At 37.9% G+C, this 20,066-nt stretch overlaps 1 protein-coding gene across 6 annotated transcripts in view; it reads left to right on the forward strand.

Annotated features, from left to right (window-relative positions):
* The window catches only part of ClC-c (chloride channel protein 3), a 378,652-nt gene that overhangs the window by 181,090 nt on the left and 177,496 nt on the right, over nucleotides 1-20,066 (forward strand). For all 6 annotated transcript variants that reach the window (XM_090383982.1, XM_090383981.1, XM_090383980.1 and 3 more), the window contains one exon: nucleotides 14,470-14,634. In XM_090383982.1, coding sequence (XP_090240108.1) covers nucleotides 14,470-14,634 — 165 coding nt within the window. The remainder of the gene's footprint in view (nucleotides 1-14,469; nucleotides 14,635-20,066) is intronic.

Genomic DNA, 20,066 nt, shown 5'->3' on the forward strand with positions numbered 1-20,066 from the left:
TGCGTCTACACCAATGCTAGGAGTTTGGTAAATAAATTTGATGAATTTGAGGTATTGCTCAAAACATAAAAGGCAGATATTGTTGGGATATCAGAGATGTGGTGTCACACAGATATTAGGAATGCAGAACTGGAATATGGGGAGTACGATGTGTACAGAAAGGGTAGACAGGATAGGAAGGGAGGAGGGGTTATGCTATTAGTTAAGAAACACATAAAATCCAAAGAAGTGAAGCCAGTCGAAATCGCTGGACAGTGCAGTGTCGAGTCAGTTTGGCGTGACATAAGCATTGGGTGATCAAAATTGAGAGTAGGAGTGTTCTATAGGCCTAATGACTCTGATGAGTATAATAAGAAACTGTACAGGGAAATAGAGTGGGCCAGTAAATCAGAGAGTCTTATAATGGAGGATTTTAATTTCACAGATATTGACTGGAATTTGTGGGTTGGTCACTCACACACTAGCAAGGCTTTTGTGGATTTATTGGATGATTGTTTTCTACATCAGCATGTTTGGGAGGCAACTAGAGAGAATAATACTCTTGATTTGATTATCAGTAGTGATTCTTCATGTATTAAGAATCTGCAGATAAAGCAACCACTAGGTGGCAGTGATCACAGGGTGCCGAAGTGGGATTTACTCAAAGAGGTAACTACCATCAGGGGTAAAGGGAAGGGTTTTTGCTTTCATAAAGGTGACTACGATGGTCTGAGACAGTATTTAAATTCTATACCTTGGGACCAACTGATGATGTTACCAACAGCAAATTCAAAATGGGAAGCATTCAAAGAACTTATCTTTTAAGCTACTAGGCTTTACATACCAACTAAGAAATATTGTTCAAGGTTTGGACCTAAATGGATGTCAGATGAACTAATGAGATATATGGCAGAGAAGAAAAATTCATCGGATACACATAAATTAACATGTGACACAGAAGCCAATGATAGATATAAGCTGGTCTGTCACCAAGTTACAAAGGAGGCTAGGGAGGCGAAGGCAGATTACGAGAAATCTTTGGCAAAGGATGCAAAGAAAAACAGCAAAGAGTTCTTTACTTATGTAAACTCTAGAAGAAAGGGGATGAATCAGATTGGTCCACTTGATATCGATGGTTCAACTGTTGATGATCCTGCTCATCTAGCTATCAAACTAAATGGATATTTTTCATCGACATTCACACATGAGGATTATCTAGCTTACTGCCAGAGTTGAATACACCAGAGGTGTATTCAACTCTGGCAGTAAGCTAGATAATCTTGTAATAACTGAGAGTAAAGTGGAGGAGAAATTGTTGAAGATAAACACAAGAAAGGCAACTGGGGTGATGGGATCTATCCAGTTATATTAAAGGAGGCAGCAAAGGAAGTAAGCAAACCCTTAGCCATAATTATGAGAGCTTCCTTGGACTCGGGATGTACTCATAGACTGTAGATGTGCAAATGTGACCCCAATTCACAAAGGAGGATCAAAGGCTGATACAAGTAATTATAGACTTGTGAGTTTAACTTCTGTTCCAGGAAAATTAATGGAGGCACTGGTTAAAGAAGCACTGCAGGATTATCTAGACAAGACTTCAGTTATAGCTCGGACACAGCATTGTTTTGTTAAGGGAAAGTCTTGCCTGACGAATTTGATTGGATACTATGATGCAGTGACAAAAGAACTGGATTCAGGGAATAACTTTGATATTATATATTTGTATCTTAGAAAAGCTTTTGATACTGTTGCACATGGAAGACTGCTGCACAAATTGGAGCAGTGTGGCATTGGAGGCAAATTGCTGCTGTGGATAAAGGGATGGTTGAGGGGGGGGAAGACAGAGGGTAGTAATCAGTGGACTGCTCATCGTGGAGTCCCTCAGGGTTCAGTGTTGGGTCCATTATTGTTTTTTGTATTTATAAATGATATTGATGATGGTATATCAAGCTTAATGTCGAAGTTGGCAGACGATACAAAGGTTGGCAGGGTTGTTAAAGACGCTACTGACGCTATGCTGCTGCAACAGGATCTGGAAAGGTTGAGCAGATGGGCTGAGAGGTGGCAAATGAAGTTTAACATTGACAAATGTAAAGTACTACATATGGGAAGCAGCAACCCCAGAGCAACATATCAACTCTGTGGTACTACACTAACAGTGGTAAAGAATGAAAAGGACTGGGGGGTAATTGTGCAAGCAGATATGAAGTTCTCTGAGCAGTACAGACGGGCTGCAAGAGTAGCTCATTGTGTCTTGTCATTGATATACAGTAATACCCCGAAGTTACGTGATAGGTGGATCCGACAAAAATCGCTTAAGTCGAATTCGCGTAAGTCGGGGTAGAACTTTGCATATAAATACATATAAATTTTGTTTAATTGGGACCAAGAACTAACAAAAACACTAGTTTAGAAGAAAAATATTTAATTAAATTGCAGTTCTTTATATATATTAATACACAATATGTATTAAAAAAAGAAATGAGTTACGTAAAAAAGTGATTTCGATGTTGATGGCTTCATGAAATCTAACAAATTCGTCTGACGATACAGTGCCTTCTTTTTTTCATGCAGGAATTTCTTCGTAGCAAGCTAATAATTTTTTTATTCCTTGCTTTGTAGCTATACCGCCGTTCTTCTTGGAGTCTATGTTTTTTAAAATTTTTAAAACCTTTTCAATTGAGCTGAGACCTTCTGTCAAGCTTGCAATTGTCATGTGCTTTTCTGGTTGAACTGGGTCTGAAGTGTTGGATACTTGAGCGACGTTTTGCTCACGCATCTCTATGAACTCATTCATTGTCAGCTCCTGACTATGTGAACCAAACAGCTCGTTGACATCATCACCATTGACTTCCAAATTGCCTGGCAAGATTAACAACTTCTTCTATCACATGAGTGACACGATCAGTTTCTGGCGTTGTTTTCATCTCGGTTTCGAAAAAAAATGGACAAAGTTACTTCCAGAGACACCATTCAATGTTTTTTTTGTGAATTTCATCCCAAGATTCTTCAATGATTCTTACGTCATCTAAGAGATTGAATTGTTTCCAAAAGTCTTTAACAGATATCTCACTATTTTGTCTCATAGCTTCAATCAGACGTGCAAACGAATGGCTCGTGTAGTAAGCCTTGAATGTTTTGATGACTCCCTGATCCATCGGTTGAAGCAAGCTGGTTGTGTTTGGAGGCAAAAACACAGCTTTCACACATGGGTCAAAATTAATTAGGGTTGCAGAAGGGTGACCGGGTGCATTGTCAATAAGAAGCATCACTTTACATGGAATCTGTTTAGACTTCCAATAACGTTCGACTTCGGGTATGAAGTGGTGACCAAACCGGTCCTCAAAAATGGAACCTGTCACCCAAGCTTTATGATTTGACTTCCAAATCACTGGTAAGCTAATTTTAGATATACACCAAACGAAAAAAATCAAGAACTGTGTAACTCCGAATTCGTTTAAGTCTGGGTATTACTTTACAGGAATTTTTCTAGCAGGGATAAGGAGGTGATTATTCCCTTGTATAAGGCAATGGTCAGGCTATACGTTGAGTACTGTTTACAGGTCTGGAGGCCTCATTTCAAGAAGGTTGTAGAGCTGCTGGAACAAGTAGAGAGAAGGGCAACAAGATTAGTGAATGGAACAAAGGGTTGCTCTTACAAAGAAAGGCTAAAGTTTTGCAAATTACAGCATCTCGAGACTAGGCACTTACGAGGTGATCTGATAGAGGTACATAAAGCCTTGAATGGTTTTAGCATGCTCAATGCCGATGGGATTCTTCTTTTTGCTCAGAATAATCACCTGAGGGGGCATAAATTCAAATTGAGGAAAGACAGATGTAGGATAGATGTGAGGTAATTTGCCTTTAGCCAGTGGGTAGTTGGTTGGTGGAACAGACTTCCATCCCTTGTTGTGGAAGTTGATAGCCTAAATAAATTTAAGGCTGTCAGCTGGACAGGTATTTTGAACGAACAGAGGGGTGAAATGGGAGTGGGGTTTTTTTTTTTTTTTTTTTTTTTGGCTGATTCTGCATAAGCTTGCTTTCTTGCATCATATTCCTCTCCTAATGCTAATGCTGATTCGGCCCTGGAGGAAATGTGCAAGGCTCAAGGGGTAGAATTTTTTTCAGCCTGGTCTGTGCTTGTTAACAGTAGAGACTGCTTCTACAGGAATGTGATACACTTAAATAGAAAGGGTGCAAGAATATTTGCTGATGGTATCGAGAGAGTGTTAGGTGGGTCGGAAAACTGATAGCTTGGGGGGATTCACAGACTGAAAGGTTAAAAGTAGCCGCAGGCAGAGGTGAAGGTGATTCTTGCACTACTTCTATTAGAATAAGCAGCAGCCTGGAGCGAGGGGTTTTGGGGGTTTCAGGGACTGATGGCAATCATCGTGAAACAGGTGGGTGTTAATGTTGATGTTATTTGGTTTTTTAGGAGCATTAGCAACTAAGGCCATATTGCTCCGTGATGCGGTGGTCATTCCCTGACCTTTTTCATCCTCCGTATTTGGTGTTGAAGGGCTCGAACCCCCGGTCTAATCAGGAAGCATGTGCTACGCACTGCTGCTCCTTCCCACCTGGCTATGGAGGTGCCACAGATGGGTATATGGGATGTGTTAGGGTAGCTATTAATAAGAATAGGTACATGTATACTTGCATGTATACCAATGCTAAAAGTATAGTAAATAAATTTGATGAATTTGATGTGTTGGTCAAGACATCAAAGGTGGATATTATTGTGATAGCAGAGATGTGGTGTCACACAGATATAAGGAATGCAGAACTGAAATTTGGGGAGTATAATGTGTATACAAAGGATAGGGAGGAGGTGTTATGCTGTTAATTAAGTAAACCATAATCAAAAGAAGTGCATCCAGTTGATATAGATGAAAAGTGCACTGATAGTCAGTTTGGTGTGACATAAGCACTGCGAAAGCAAAAATAAGAGTAGTAGTGTATTATAGGCCTAATGACTGGAATGAGTACAGTGAACAATTGTACAGAGAAATAGAGTGGGCTAGTAAATCAGAATGTCTTATAACGGGGGATTTTAACTTCCCAGATATTGACTGGAACTTGTGGATTGGTCACTCACACACTAATCAGACTTTTGTGGATTTACTCGATGATTGTTTTCTGCAGCAGCATGTTCGAGAGGCATCCAGAGAGGGAATATTCTTGATCTGGTTATCAGCAGAGATCATTCATGTATTAAGAATTTGCAGATAAAGGAAATGTTAGGTGGCAGTAATCACAGTGTACTGATGTGGCGTTTACTTAAAGATATAATTGCCATCAGGGTTAAAGGAAAGGGTTTTTACTTCTGTAAAGGTGATTACAGTGGTCTCAGACAGTTTTTAAATTCTGTAGAGTGGGACCAAATGAGGATGTTACCAACAGCAAATTCTAAGTGGGAAGCATTCAAGGAATTAATAGTGGAAGCTACTAAACGTTTCATACCTATTAAGAAATATTGTTCAAGGTTTAGGCCTAAATGGCTGTCAAACTAAAGAGACTCGTGGCAAAGAATAAAAATGCATGGGATGCATATAAATTATCAGGCGGCACAGAAGCCTATGATATACAGTGAACTGTATATCATAGGCTTCTGTGCGGCCTGCATCCATGTCTCAAAAATATTGATACAAATGTTTAGGGGAGGTAGGTAACATCTAAAGGAATGTGAATCGCATAGGAACCCATAACCGGAAACGTCACCGTAAGTCGGTACACAGAGCGGTTCATCAGTTCGCGAGAGGGAAAATTTCTGGTTTACTCTTTCAAGCAGTACTCACTGCACGAAGAGCATGCATCGATATACGAACTGTGACCTGGCAGACATGCACCTAATAGATGGATTAGCAGAGGGCAATGGGCGAGCCGCTCACCGAATTTATGGAGAACGTTTCCTAGACAGACATGTACCAGACCACTGTTTCTTTGCACGTGTGCATCAAAATTTGTGCGATTATGGGTCATTTAGAGGTAACAGGAGTAGTGCGGGCAGACCATGTTTGACTTGATCTCCTGCTATGGAAGAAAGTGTGTTGAATGCCGTTCAGAATAATCCTACTGATCAGCACACATGCCGTTGCCTCTGCCTTAGGAATGTCTCGTTGCAGTGTACAGCTTGTCTGGCACGACAATTGCTTATACCCTTTCATCTCCAAAGCGTTCAGTTACTGCTCCCCCAAGATCATCCTGCACGTGTGGGTTTTGCGCAGTGGTTTCTCCAAGAAAGTGTTCAAGACTTGAATTTTCTAGCCTATGTTTTGGTCACGGATGAGGCTTATTTCACTCGGGAAGGCTTATTCAATCAGCACAATGCTCATGTGTGGGCTCACGACAACCCACATGGTGTGCGCCCTCATGAACTCTGCTAAATATCGGATCTTTCTTGAACAAGTTCTACCATGGTTACTTGACGATGTTCCAACAAATGTGAGACGCAACATTTGGTTTCAACATGACGGGGGGGGCCTGTCCATTATGGAAGGTGTGTTCGTGACCATTTGAACAGGCGTTTTTGGCGTCGATGGATTGGCCGTGGTGGACCCGTTGCCTGGCCCCCCACGCTCACCTGATTTATTGAGCCTTGATTTCTTTCTGTGGGGGGGCCCTCAAATCTGTCGTGTATGAATCGCCTGTGGAGACTGAAATGGATCTCGTGGCGAGACTCGTCTATGCTGCTGCTACTGTCAAAGAAACTCTAGGTGTGTTCGACCGTGTCTGCCAATCCATGCTGCGTCGGTGTCATGCATGCATCGCGTCTCATAGTGGAACCTTCGAGCATCTGTTGTAACATCATGAAATGCATCCATCTCGTACTCCATTGTTAATATTCTGTCAAATAAATGTTTGCCACTAATTACTGTCTTGTGTCATTTCTGCTTGTGCTTCTGCTACTACTTTCCCGTGACGTTTCCGGTTATGGGTTCCTATGCGATTGACATTATTTTAGATGTTACCTACCTCCCTTTAGCGTTTGTACAAATATTTTTGAGACACCCTGTATATAAGCTAGTCTGTAATCAAGTCACAAAGGAGGTTAGGCAGGCGAAGGCAGATTACAAGAAATCTTTGGCAAAGGATGCTAGGAAAAACAGCAAGGATTTCTCTACTTATAAAAATTCTAAAAGGAAGGGGATGAATCTAATTGGTCTACTTGATATTGATTGTTCGACTGTTGATGATCCTGCTCAGATGGCAAACAAACTGAATGAATATTTTGCATCTACATTCACACATGAGGAGTTATTAAGGTTTGAAAATGCCAGAAGGTTATCGAATTGTAGCAGGGTGCTTAATGATTTTGTAATAACTGAGAACAAAGTGGAGGAGTAATTGTTGAAGTTAAAATAAGAAAGGCACCTTGGGTGGATGGGATCTATCCAGTTCTATTAAAGGAGGCGGCAAAGGAAGTAAGCAAACTCTTAGCCATAATTATGATAACATCCTTGGACTCAGGGAAGGTCCCCACGGGCTGAAGATGTGCAAATGTATCCGCAATTCACAAAGGGGGATTGAAGAGTGATACGAGTAATTACAGACCACTTAGTTTAACTTCTGTTCCGGGATGCATTGCAGGATCATCTAGGCAAGACTGTAGCAATAATTCAGACACAGCATGGGTTAGTTTGAGAAAGTTTTGTCTGACAAATTTGATTGGATATTATGATGTGGTTACAAAGGAACTGGATGCAAAAAATAATTTTGATATCATATACTTGGATTTCAGGAAAGCTTCTGACAGTGTTGCGCATGGAAGACTATTGTACAAATTGGAGCAGAATGGTATTTAGGGTAAGTTGTTACAACATAAAAGGATGGTTGAGTGGGAGAAGACATAGGGTGGTAATCAATGGGTGCTGCTCTTTGTGGAATAATGTTATTAGTGGAGTCGTATAGGGTTCGGTGTTGGGTCCACTGTTGTTTTGTATATTTATCAATGATATTGATGAAGGTATATCAGGCTTAGTGTCGAAGTTTGCAGATGATACAAAGGTTGGCAGGGCTGTTAATGACAGTAATGGCAGTGTGTTACTTCAACTGGATCTAGAAAATTTGGGCAGCTGGGCTGAGAAGTGGCAACTGAATTTCAACATTGACAAATGCAAATTACTGCATATGGGTAGAAGTAACCCCAGAGAAACGTACCAACTATGTGGTACTATGCTTAAGGTGGCAGAAAATGAAAAAGACCTGGGAGTAATTGTGCAGTCAGATATGAAGGTTTCTGAGCAATGCAGACAGGCTGCCACTGCAGGTCATTCTATGTTGTCAATGATATACAGGAATTTTACTAGCAGGGAAAAGGAGGTGATTGTCCCTCTGTATAAGACAATGGTCAGGCCACGTCTTGAGTACTGCATGCAGGTCTGGAGGCCTCATTTTAGGAAGGATGTATTAGCATTAGCATTAGCATTAGTAGAGGCATTTGATGCAAGAAAGCAAGCTTATGCAGCATCAGCCAAAAAAAAAAAAAAAAAACCCACTTTCACTTCACCCCTCTGTTCGTTCAAAATACCTGTCCAGCTGAGCCTTAAACTTATTTAGGCTATCAACCTCCACCACAAGGGACGGAAGTCTGTTCCACCAACCAACCACCCGCTGGCTAAAGGCAAATTTCCGCACGTCTATCCTACATCTGTCTTTTCTCAATTTGAATTTATGCCCTCTCAGGTGATTATTCTGAGCAAGAGGAAGAATCCCATCAGCATTGAGCATGCTTAAACCATTCAAGGCTTTATACACCTCTATCAGATCACCTCGCTGGTGCCTAGTCTCCAGACACTGTAATTTGCAAAACTTAAGCCTTTCTTCGTAAGAGCACCCCTTTGTTCCATTCACTAATCTTGTTGCCCTTCTCTGTACTCGTTCCAGCAGCTCTACATCCTTCTTGAAATGAGGCCTCCAGACCTGTATACAGTACTCTAGGTGTGGCCTGACCATCGCCTTATACAATGGAATAATCACCTCCTTATCCCTGCTGGAAAAATTCCTGTATATCATTGACAATACTCCATGAGCTACTCTTGCAGCCCGTCTGCACTGCTCAGAGAACTTCATATCTGCCTGCACAACCACCCCCAAGTCCCTTTCATTCTCTACCACTGTCAGTGTAGTACCACAGAGTTGATACGTTGCTCTGGGGTTGCTGTTTCCCATGTGTAGTACTTTACATTTGTCAATGTTAAACTTCATTTGCCACCTCTCAGCCCATCTGCTCAACCTTTCCAGATCCTGTTGCAGCAGCATAGTGTCAGTAGTGTCCTTGACAACCCTGCCAACCTTTGTATCGTCTGCAAACTTGGACATTAAGCCCGATATACCATCATCAATATCATTTATAAATACAGAAAACAATAATGGACCCAACACTGAACCCTGAGGGACTCCACTAATAACATCAGTCCACGATGAGCAGTGCCCATTGATTACCACTCTCTGTCTTCTCCCCCTCAACCGCCCCTTTATCCATAGCAGCAATTTGCCTCCAATGTCACACTGCTCCAATTTGTGTAGCAGTCTTCCATGTGCAACAGTATCAAAAGCCTTTCTAAGATCCAAGTATATAATATCAAAGTTATTCCCTGCATCCAGTTCTTTTGTGACTGCATCATAGTATCCAATCAAGTTGGTCAGGCAAGACTTCCCCTTAACAAAACCATGCTGTGTCTGAGCTATAACTGAAGTCTTGTCTAAATGATCCTGCAGTGCTTCTTTAACCAGTGCCTCCATTAATTTTCCTGGAACAGAAGTTAAGATCACAGGTCTATAATTACTTGTGTCAGCCTTTGATCCTCCTTTGTGAATTGGGGTCACATTTGCACATTTCCAGTCTATGGGTACCTCCCCTGAGTCCAAGGAAGCTCTCATAATTATGGCTAAGGGTTTGCTTACTTCCTTTGCTGCCTCTTTTAATATAACTGGATAGATCCCACCCACCCCGGGTGCCTTTCTTGTGTTTATCTTCAACAGTTTCTCCTCCACTTTACTCCCAGTTATTTCAAGATTCTGTAGCTTACTGCTAGAGTTGAATACACCTCTGGCATTCCCCTCGCTGAATAACTCCTCATGTGTGAATGTCGATGCAAAATATTCATTTAGTTTGTTAGTTACCTGAGCAGGATCATCAACACTTGACCCATCAATATCAAGTGGACCAATCTGATTCATCCCCTTCCTTCTAGAGTTTACATAAGTAAAGAACTCTTTGCTGTTTTTCTTTGCATCCCTTGCCAAGGATTTCTCGTAATCTGCCTTCGCCTGCCTAACCTCCTTTGTAACTTGGTTGCATATCAACTTGTATCTATCATAGGCTTCTGTGTCATGTGTTAATTTGTATGTATCCCATGCATTTTTCTTCTCTGCCATATGCATCATTAGTTCATCTGACATCCATTTTGGCCTAAACCTTGAACAATATTTCTTAGTTGGTATGTAAAGCCTAGTAGCTTCCAAGATAAGTTCTTTGAATGCTTCCCATTTTGAATTTGCTGTTGGTAACATCATCAGTTGGTCCCACTGTATAGAACTTAAATACTGTCTCAGTCCATCGTAGTCGCCTTTACGGAAGCAATAACCCTTCCCTTTACCCCTGATGGTAGTTACCTCTTTGAGTAAATCCCACTTCAGCACACTGCGATCACTGCCACCTAGTGGTTCATTTATCTGCAGATTCTTAATGCATGAAGAATCACTGCTGATAATCAAATCAAGAGTATTACTCCCTCTAGTTGCCTCCCGAACATGCTGATGTAGAAAACAATCATCCAATAAATCCACAAAAGCCCTGCTAGTGTGTGAGTAACCAGCCCCCAAATTCCAGTCAATATCTGGGAAATTAAAATCTCCCATTATAAGACACTCTGGTTTACTGGCCCACTCTATTTCCCTGTACAGTTCCTTATTATACTCATCAGAGTCATTAGGCCTATAGCACACTCCTACTCTCAATTTTGATCTCCCAATGTTTATGTCACACCAAACTGACTCCACACTGCACTGTCCAGCGATTTCGACTGGCTTCACTTCCTTGGTTTTTATGTGTTTCTTAACTAATAGCATAACCCCTCCCCCCTTCCTATCCTGTCTATCCTTTCTGTAGACGTTGTACTCCCCAAATTGCAGTTCTGCATCCTTTATATCTGTGTGATACCACGTCTCTGATATCCCAACAATATCTGCCTTTAATGTTTTGAGCAATACCTCAAATTCATCAAATTTATTTACTAAACTCCTAGCATTGGTGTACACGCAAGTATACCTGCACCTGTTTCTATTCTTAGCTACCCTAACACAACCCATGTGTTTACTTGTACCGCAATGGCTCCCAGCAGTCTCTGAAATACCATGCATCTTGTTTTTCAGGCTTCTGCTCATTCTAATAGAAGCAGTGCAAGAATCTCTTTCACCTCTGCCAGTGGCTACTGTCAATCTATTGGTCTTTGTCTCCCCCCAAGCTAGCAGTTTTCCGACCCACCTAACACTGCCTCTATAGCATCAGCAAATATTCTTGCACCCTTTCTATTTAAGTGTATCCCATCCCTGTAGAAGCAATCTCTCCTGTTAACAAGTACAGTCCAGGCTGAAAAAAATTCTACCCCTTGAGCCTTGCACAATCTTTCCAGGGCCGAATTGATCGACAAGGCTCTCATCATATACTCCCTCCTATCGTGTCTGGGCAGAATTGCAGACACTTTCAAATTCAACCCTAATTCTCGGCTTTTGGTCAACAGTGACCTGTACTTGTTAGTACAGGATTTAGTACAAGACGATTTAAAAAATTTTCAAGCAAAGCTGTAGTGCCATTGACTTTACCTATCATTGACGACACTCTGTCAGTACACACATTGATGAGTTTACTATAATCTAATTTTAGATTTTCTAGGCATGATTTTACTTTTTCAAATATGTCTGATCCTCTTGTTTTACCATGCAATGACTCCAGACTGGCAAGTTCTTCAAAGACATTAAAATTATCATCAATTCGTCTTATAAAAATGCTTAACTGGGCTACACCACATATGTCCGTTGATTCATCCAAAGCTAGAGAAAAGAAAGTAAAAGAATGGACAAGATCTTCCAGTTGCTGAGATACATGCTGAGAGAGTTCCTCGATTCGTCTCGTAACTGCCTGCCTTGATATAGCAATTTCGTCTGCTTTCCTTTCAATACCTTTATTACCAAGCAAATATTTGGAGACAAGGCTTAATTTCTTCTCCATCAGAAATAGGTTTCTTTTTTTTCGCCAATACTAAAGCCATTTCATAGGACGCTTCTATCATCGCCAAGTCTTCACAACTTACTTTAGCAAATATATTTTGTCTTCTTCAGATTTCCTCCTTTTTCTTAGTCACATTCTTTTCGTAGCTCAGACCCAAGAACGAGCTTCATTTTTCCTACTATGGGCGCTTCACACAAGGAGTACGAGTAGGCAGGCCCAGAAGCATAACACCTGATGTTGAGGAAAGGGTATTAGAAAGAACATCCTGTAACATCTAACATCTGTAAAATCCTGTGGTGTTGAAACCAAAAATTAAAAATGTATTATCTTATGTTTAATAAACTGCCCTTAGCAAAGGATTCACAGCTTTTTGCTAAATTAGTGCTCCCATAGTCAGTGGCGGATCTTAACAGAAAATATGCATTATGTTGAAAACGGTTCATTTGCGGCTGACTGTTCACTGGGACTTTTTTTTGCTTATTTTAGTTTATACTTTTCACTTTTAAATTACTGACCATTATTTTTGAAACAACCTGTATTTTTGGAACACCCTGTATATGCAGCAGTTGTATTTTCAAACTTTTACCTTGACAGATCTCTGCAAATTTGCCTGCTTAAATTAAAAACATTTTTTCCCTCTTGATTTATTTTTTCTTCTTCGTTAAACTTAGGCATCAGTTTCAAAATTCCAAGTTAAAATTTTAATATTTGTTGCTTTTAAAGTGTGTCAAATTTATTCTTTTTCATTCGATGCAACGTTGTTTCTGAACTTTGATAAATATGTTAAGTTTTGAAACGGAGTTAAAATATGCTCACGGAAATAGAAGTGCACGTCTTCATCCTTGGTTGTCATGAATTGAAGTTGAAAGGAATTGAGACTGTGAGAGTATAATCAAGGGACCAATAGCCGTAACGATAGGCTTTCGTTATTAACGTCTTCAGCTGGTAATAGCAGCTGAAGTGAAGAAAGAGAGAGTGCGTGTATTTTTAAAAGATATTATCTTTGGTGACACCCCGATTTCTTGACAAGTTGACATCTCTCTTTTGGTGATTACCCTGACTTCTAATCTCTCTTGGCACAAGCACATTTCAAATATTGCTTCTTCTGCATTTAAAAAACTTGGTTTTCTCTTTCACTCTCGGCGTTACTTTTCTTCCAAACAGCTGCTCACTCTGTACAAATCGCAAATCCACCCTACCATGGAATATTGTTCCTACATATGGGGTGGTCTCCCCAAAACCTCTCTCAGGCTTCTTGATTCCATTTAGAAGAGGGCAGTTAGGTTAATTAATGATTCATCTCTAACAGAGTATCTCCACTCGCTGTCTCATAGATGTACTGTTTCTGCTGCATGCCTCTTCTTCTACAGATATTTCCATGGGCACTGTTCTTCTGAATTGGCTTCTATAATTTCTGCTCTCTCTTTCAAAACAGTGCGAACACATGCCGCCACCAGCCAACATCCATTTACTGTCCAACTTCAAACTCACAGAACCAACTTTTCATCTTCTTTGTTTATTCATTCAACTGCCATTTTCTGGAAACAACCTTCCTTCATACGTATTTCCTGAAAATTACAGTCTGCAGAAGTTCAAGTCCAATGTCAACAAATATCTGCTTTAGTCTGCTCAACCTCCAACCCAAGCACGTTACTTAGTACTGTAGGTTCTAATACCTCTCATGTTTGGGGTCTACATAAAAAAAAAACATTTGGAGCGAATGGATGGGTGAAATGAGAAGGGGGGGTTTGGCTGATGCTGTACAAGCTTGCTTTCTTGCATCATATGCCTTTAATAATGCTAATGTTAATATTCTTCTGATTTTCATGTATCATTTAATTTTGTTAATTGGTAATGTAATAAATTGTAAATTTGTGATTCCTTCTATTTTCGCTTATTAAGATCAACATTTAATAGAATTAAAATCCAATTCACAAACATTATCACAATGACCAGCGCTTACCACATATCGTATAGTGAATGGTATTTTATTGTGGAGACTCCATTGTAAAGTGATTTGATCGTATAATGAACCAATCATAAAGCGGGAGTCCACTGTGTGTGTGTGTGTGTGTGTATATATATATATATATATATATATATATATTGAAAAAATATATATTAAAATTTAATATAAATATGAAAGCATTTAATGTATGAGTTTTAATTATAAGAGACTCTATCAGTGATTTGTAAATGATAAATATAGGCTTGAAAACATATTTTCTCATTTATATTATTTATTTATTGCATCATTTCAGTGGTATACATGGCCAGAAGTGTTTGGTTATGAAAGACAACTTGGTGCAGGCACATACATTATATCTTTCATCATGTATGTATTATGGAGCTTATTGTTTGCATCACTTGCTGTGTTGCTGGTAAAGACATTTGCACCTTATGCATGTGGTTCAGGAATTCCAGAGGTATTTTTTTGTAGAATGGATTTGCATTTTTGTTTAATGCTCTTTTATGTGAAACAAAAAATGTATAATATGTCTGATACCCATAACAGTCTTTTCTTTGAGTTGCATTTGTTGATCTTGTTTCTTTATATAGGATATTTAAAGAAACTTTAGTGTTTTGGAGGTAATGGTTGGAGATAGACAACCTGTGAAATTTTGCACTTACCGGTTTTAATTGAAGTGTATTTGTGGGTGTACAATTACAGATTTTGAACATGAGGATGCTAAGGACAAGTGTTATCTCATGAGGTGGTTTGAACTGAGATCATGGAACTCTGTTTTATCTAGGATACAATATCAAGGATGCATCTCTGGAAATGAAAGATAGGCAGACCACAGGTGCTAGTTACCACCCATAATATACTAGAAGTAAGTAGTTAAAATTCAGGGTCAACTACTGGTGCTCATGCTGCTTTTGGCTAGTATCTGAATCTGCAACACCTTAAGTTTATGGAGTACTATATTTGACAATATAAGCAGTACCCAAAAAATTGTATGAACTTGAAATTAAAAAAAATAATAAAATATATATTGAATATAATTCTTGACAAAAGTATGCACATGCTTTTTCATTTCAAATTTGAGCCAATTGTTAAACTGATAAATGTAGAATAGTAGATACCTGAATTAGTTTGGAGGCAAGGAGCTTTGAATGTTGTGCTTATAACCACTCTATTCACATTTTAACATTCATATTAAGATATGAATCCCTTGAAATACTGTATCACCAATATTATTGCATTAGAACACTGTACTGTCCTTTGAAATTCTACATGCAACTCATCAGAACAGTTTGAGTAAGCAAGTTTCAATTGCTTCATATTGCTACATTTTGTAAAATGTCATAACTTAAATGTTTGGGTTGATGAGAGGCTCTAATAACATATGTCAAAAAATTAGATATGCATGCTGCTGGATTACTACAGAGTTTTTTAAAATTTTTTTTTTAGCCATTTATTTGTTCATCATCCAAACAGTTTTTCTCTGACTTTTCACAAAATGTAGTAAAACTAAGGCATTGCTGTGTAATTTGGAATTTTTAAAACAGTTTTGTGATTTTTCGTTATTCACCTACAGTTAAATTTCTCTCAGGTTTACCAATCTATGTTGCATACAGTTTGATTTACCAATATTTTTCAGTAAAATACCAAAATAATATGATGTAGAGTTTAAGAATATGCATATGCAAGATTTTCTGTATATTAATGAAATTTGGAAATGGTAATGTGTTTACTTTGTACTGTATATAGATGTGATTTTCCACTTTTCAATGGCAGGAAAAGCAATGTAATTAGATATTTGGGGGAAAAAAAAAAAAAAAAAGCATAAGAACACTGCAGTTTGTAAAAAAAAGTAGGAGAGTAGATATTCATTTTAAAATAAAACTGTGGTGTTCATTATTGTTTTTTTAAAAGAAATTAAGTTCTGGACCTCTCCAATCCCTCTTGATATATCCTATTTATCTCTCTGTTTATTGTATTATTCATACGGGTATTCATTATATTCCCATTATGCCCATTCAGCTGTTATCAGCTATTGATATCAGAATGGTGATTTTGATAATAGTATCATAGATCCATATTGACCATATCTTTACTGAAGTGTTAAATCATTCTTTTAGGTGCTAATAAAAGACAGTAATAAAATCTCTGATCATAATTTATTTAACTATTAAATATTGGTGTAGATATCATAGATAGCTCTTAAACAAAAACTATATTAGTAGTGTAAAGGATCGTTTTTTTAGTTGTATTTCATATTGTGATCATCCTTCACAATGAGTTACCATGTATTGCACTACCTCAAATAAGTAACGTTTCTCTAATAGAGAAGACTGTTGTTACTTATTCTTGGTGAGCATCACCACCCAGACTGCACCGTTTCAAGGCTAGTTGGCCTTTCAAAGCTAGTTGGGTGGTGGTGCCCACCGAGAATAAGTAACAATAGTCTTTTCTATTAGAGAAGCATTACTTATTCGAGGTAGTGCAGTACATGGTAACTCATTGTGAAGGATGATCACACTATACAACTAAAATGATGCCTTTACACTACTAATGTAGTTTTCGTTTAAGAACTATCTATGTTATTAAATATTGGTGTAGATACACCAATATTTAATAGATAATTTTAAACTCTTATAGTATTGTGCCTTTTTGCATTTATATTTATTACAATTTATTTATAAATTATATAATAACAATATCTTATTAATTTTTTATTTATTTTTATTATTATTTTTTTGTATGTATTTCATTATAATGGTTCCCAAAATCTCTTTAAACAAGGTTCCATCTGTGTACCATGTTCCCCCACAAATATAGTTCTGCTAGTATCGTATTTGCACCACTTATCATTGAAAAAATCTGAGTTGTTGCTGGTCATGCAGGAACAGAGGAGAAAGAAGAGGTTGTAATGGCTTTTAAAAATGTGCTGTTTTCATTGCTACACATGGCAGTAATCAAAGTGATTCCATGCTCTATTCTCTTGTGGTGATCTTTCTTAAGGGAAAAAAAAAAAATTCAAATTGAAAGGCAGTTCCCCTCCATGTCCATAGGAAGATGACTCTACAGGATACAATATTGGGAAACTTCCTCTAACCAACCTGAAAGCATCCTTTAGAAAACTGTTTGGAACTTCTTGATTATACTCTGTTACAGTAAGTCTAATAACTGGAGTAATAGGGTATTGAAAGAAGAGATCGAGCACTTGGTGATAGGCTGTCCTTATCATCTCATTAATTTGCATGTTGAAAAGGGGGACTGCATGCCTTCCTTTGAAAGTGCATGAATATTTACTACCATTAGCTGAAAGGAAAGTCATTGAAATAGTTTCAACTAGTGCATGTCACTGAAGTGTAAAAAGGCTTTGAAGGCTGTATATAACATTAACTGTCTTTGAGTAAATTTAACTAGATTGGTAGAATGTTTGCTACCTCTGACAAGTCTTTATACAGAAGTTAAAAGTGGTGAGAAAAACCTAATTCTAATTCATGATCCAAAAGAAGTTTTGGAAAAAGACAAATTAATGAACTCCTTAAGAAATAGAACTTCTGTTGCAACAAACAGTCCAAGCAAACTGATAACTCTAGATAGGTCATCCTCACACTTGTTGAAGTTTGTTCATATTTCTCTCTTCTGGCCTTGAATAAAACATTTTTCTTTATTCATGCCCGGAAGAAAGAAATTTATTGCTTTATTTTTTATTCAAGTTTTGGAAAAAGACAAATTAATAAATTCCTCGAGGAATAGAACTTTTGAAAAGAAGTTTTACAAACCTCTATTCCTTTTAAACTTTATGCCAACACTTGAATATCTGAACATACTTCTTCAGTTAAATGTGCCTTTCCTCTGTTCACTCCCTGATGTGCCTGTGTATGAATCCTATTTAAGTCATTTCATTGCTACGCACCTTCCAGTCTGCTTGGCCTGTAATTTGAACTGGTATCTGCTATACATTGTGTTCTCATTGTGCTGTTATCAACTATTCGTGTCTGAATGGTAATTTGACCAAATATGGATTCAGTAAGTTTGTAACTTTATTGAAATATAAAATTATTCTTTCAGTAATGTAAATGTTAATAAAAGAATAATCTTTTTTTTTTTTCTTTTTTTTTTTTCTTTTTTTTTTTTTTTCTTTAATGAAAATCCCAAACATGAGAGGTGTTAGAACCTATAGTACTTAGTACCATGCACGGGCTGAAGGTTGAGAAAATAAAAGAAGATACTTGTTGACATTAGACTTGAATTTCTGTAGATTGTAATTTTCAGGAAATACGTATGAAGGAAGGTTGTTCCAGAAAACAGAAGTTGAATGAATAAATGAGGAAGAAAAAAAGTTGGTTCTGTGAGTTTGAAGTTGTACAGTAAAAGGATGTTGACTGGTTGTTGCACGTGTTCAGACTTGTTGGGGGGGAGGGGGGGAAGCGGGAATTAAAGAAGCCAATTCAGAAGAACAGTGCCCATAGGGCAGTGTCTCTCAACCTTTTTTTAATTATCGACCCCTAAAGGGCTTTTTAGACAGTTTTTTCCCCTAATCGTCCCCCATGAAATTTTAAACAAAAAAATACTTTATACTTACTCTTTTTTTTTTTTATTCAATGGGATCCCCGAGCCTGATGCTTCTTAACTAAAAGTTCAATGTTCGGTGTGATGTTAGTAAGTTTAATTTTAATGTCTCCTCTTGAACATATATCAATTCTGTTTCTTTCCTTTGTTAATATTTTATTTACTAAACTTAAACCATATTCAACCATATAATGTTGGAAAACAAAGAAGTACTTTGGCCATTTCAGGCCACATTGCTGGATAAAGAAGTTTAGTTGTTTTTGATCCCCACAACTTGGCCATTTCACCTTTTTCGAATTTATATTTGCATTATTTGTTACATTTTAATTCAATGAGTTCCTCTTGAATTTCTTCACCAGCAGACCCGACATCGCATCCAGTTGGATCTAACATCTATGGCTTCTCTTCATTAGAAAATAAATCTGAAAATCTGTTTTTCATTTTACCTTTTAAAGAACACAAATGAACTGAATAATTCTTAAGATCATTCTCGTTGTGAGATTCATTGATTTCAGCTGACTCTTGCATACCATGAAATTGTTTTCTCATTACATTTCTTTCAAATATTTCCAGTTTTTCAGTGAAGGCTTTTAATATGCGTTTGCAGTCTATCATTGTAATTAATTTCCCTTGAAGTTGAAGTGATACTTCATTAAGTTTTTGAAAATCCAAGCCATATAGTATATGTTGTTTTTGTGTTTGCTTATCTCCTTTGCTAAATCTTTGTCTCATTCACTTTCTACAAAACTAATTATCGTATCAGAAAGGTGTACAAATGTTAGACAGTTTCCTTTAGAAAGCCATCTAACTTCTGTATGTAAAAGATGCCTTACATACTGTTCTTCATTATTAACACAAAATTTTCTGAAAAAAGCAATCGTATTTGCTGTGACTTTATTTTATTGATGGTTTTAATAACTATACTGAGCAATTGATAAAGAACTGGACTAACATTTTTTGCAACCAGATGATGTCGGTGCACAATTCATTGTATTGCAAGAACTTCACGACATACTCCTTTTAGGTGGGCTATAAAACGTTTGTCTTCCAATTATGGGGTAAGCACCATCAATGGCACAGGATATCAAATTTTCCAATGGTACTTGTTTTTCATCAAATCATGTTTTTATTGCAACAAAAATGGATACTCCGATACATAGTAGTGTCAGTGTACTGGAGCATCCATTTTTGTTGCTGTAAAATCATGGTTCAATGAAAAACAAGTACCTAGATGCTCCAGTACATCATCATATTTACACCCATTGGAGTGTTTCCGGTGCAGTAAGCGCAACAACGCAATTAAGCTAATTATCAACCTATTTAGCTTTC

Source organism: Mastigoproctus giganteus, chromosome 10 (genome assembly GCF_048544385.1).
Source record: "Mastigoproctus giganteus isolate SK-2022 chromosome 10, ASM4854438v1, whole genome shotgun sequence".
NCBI classification, from domain to species: domain Eukaryota; kingdom Metazoa; phylum Arthropoda; class Arachnida; order Uropygi; family Thelyphonidae; genus Mastigoproctus; species Mastigoproctus giganteus.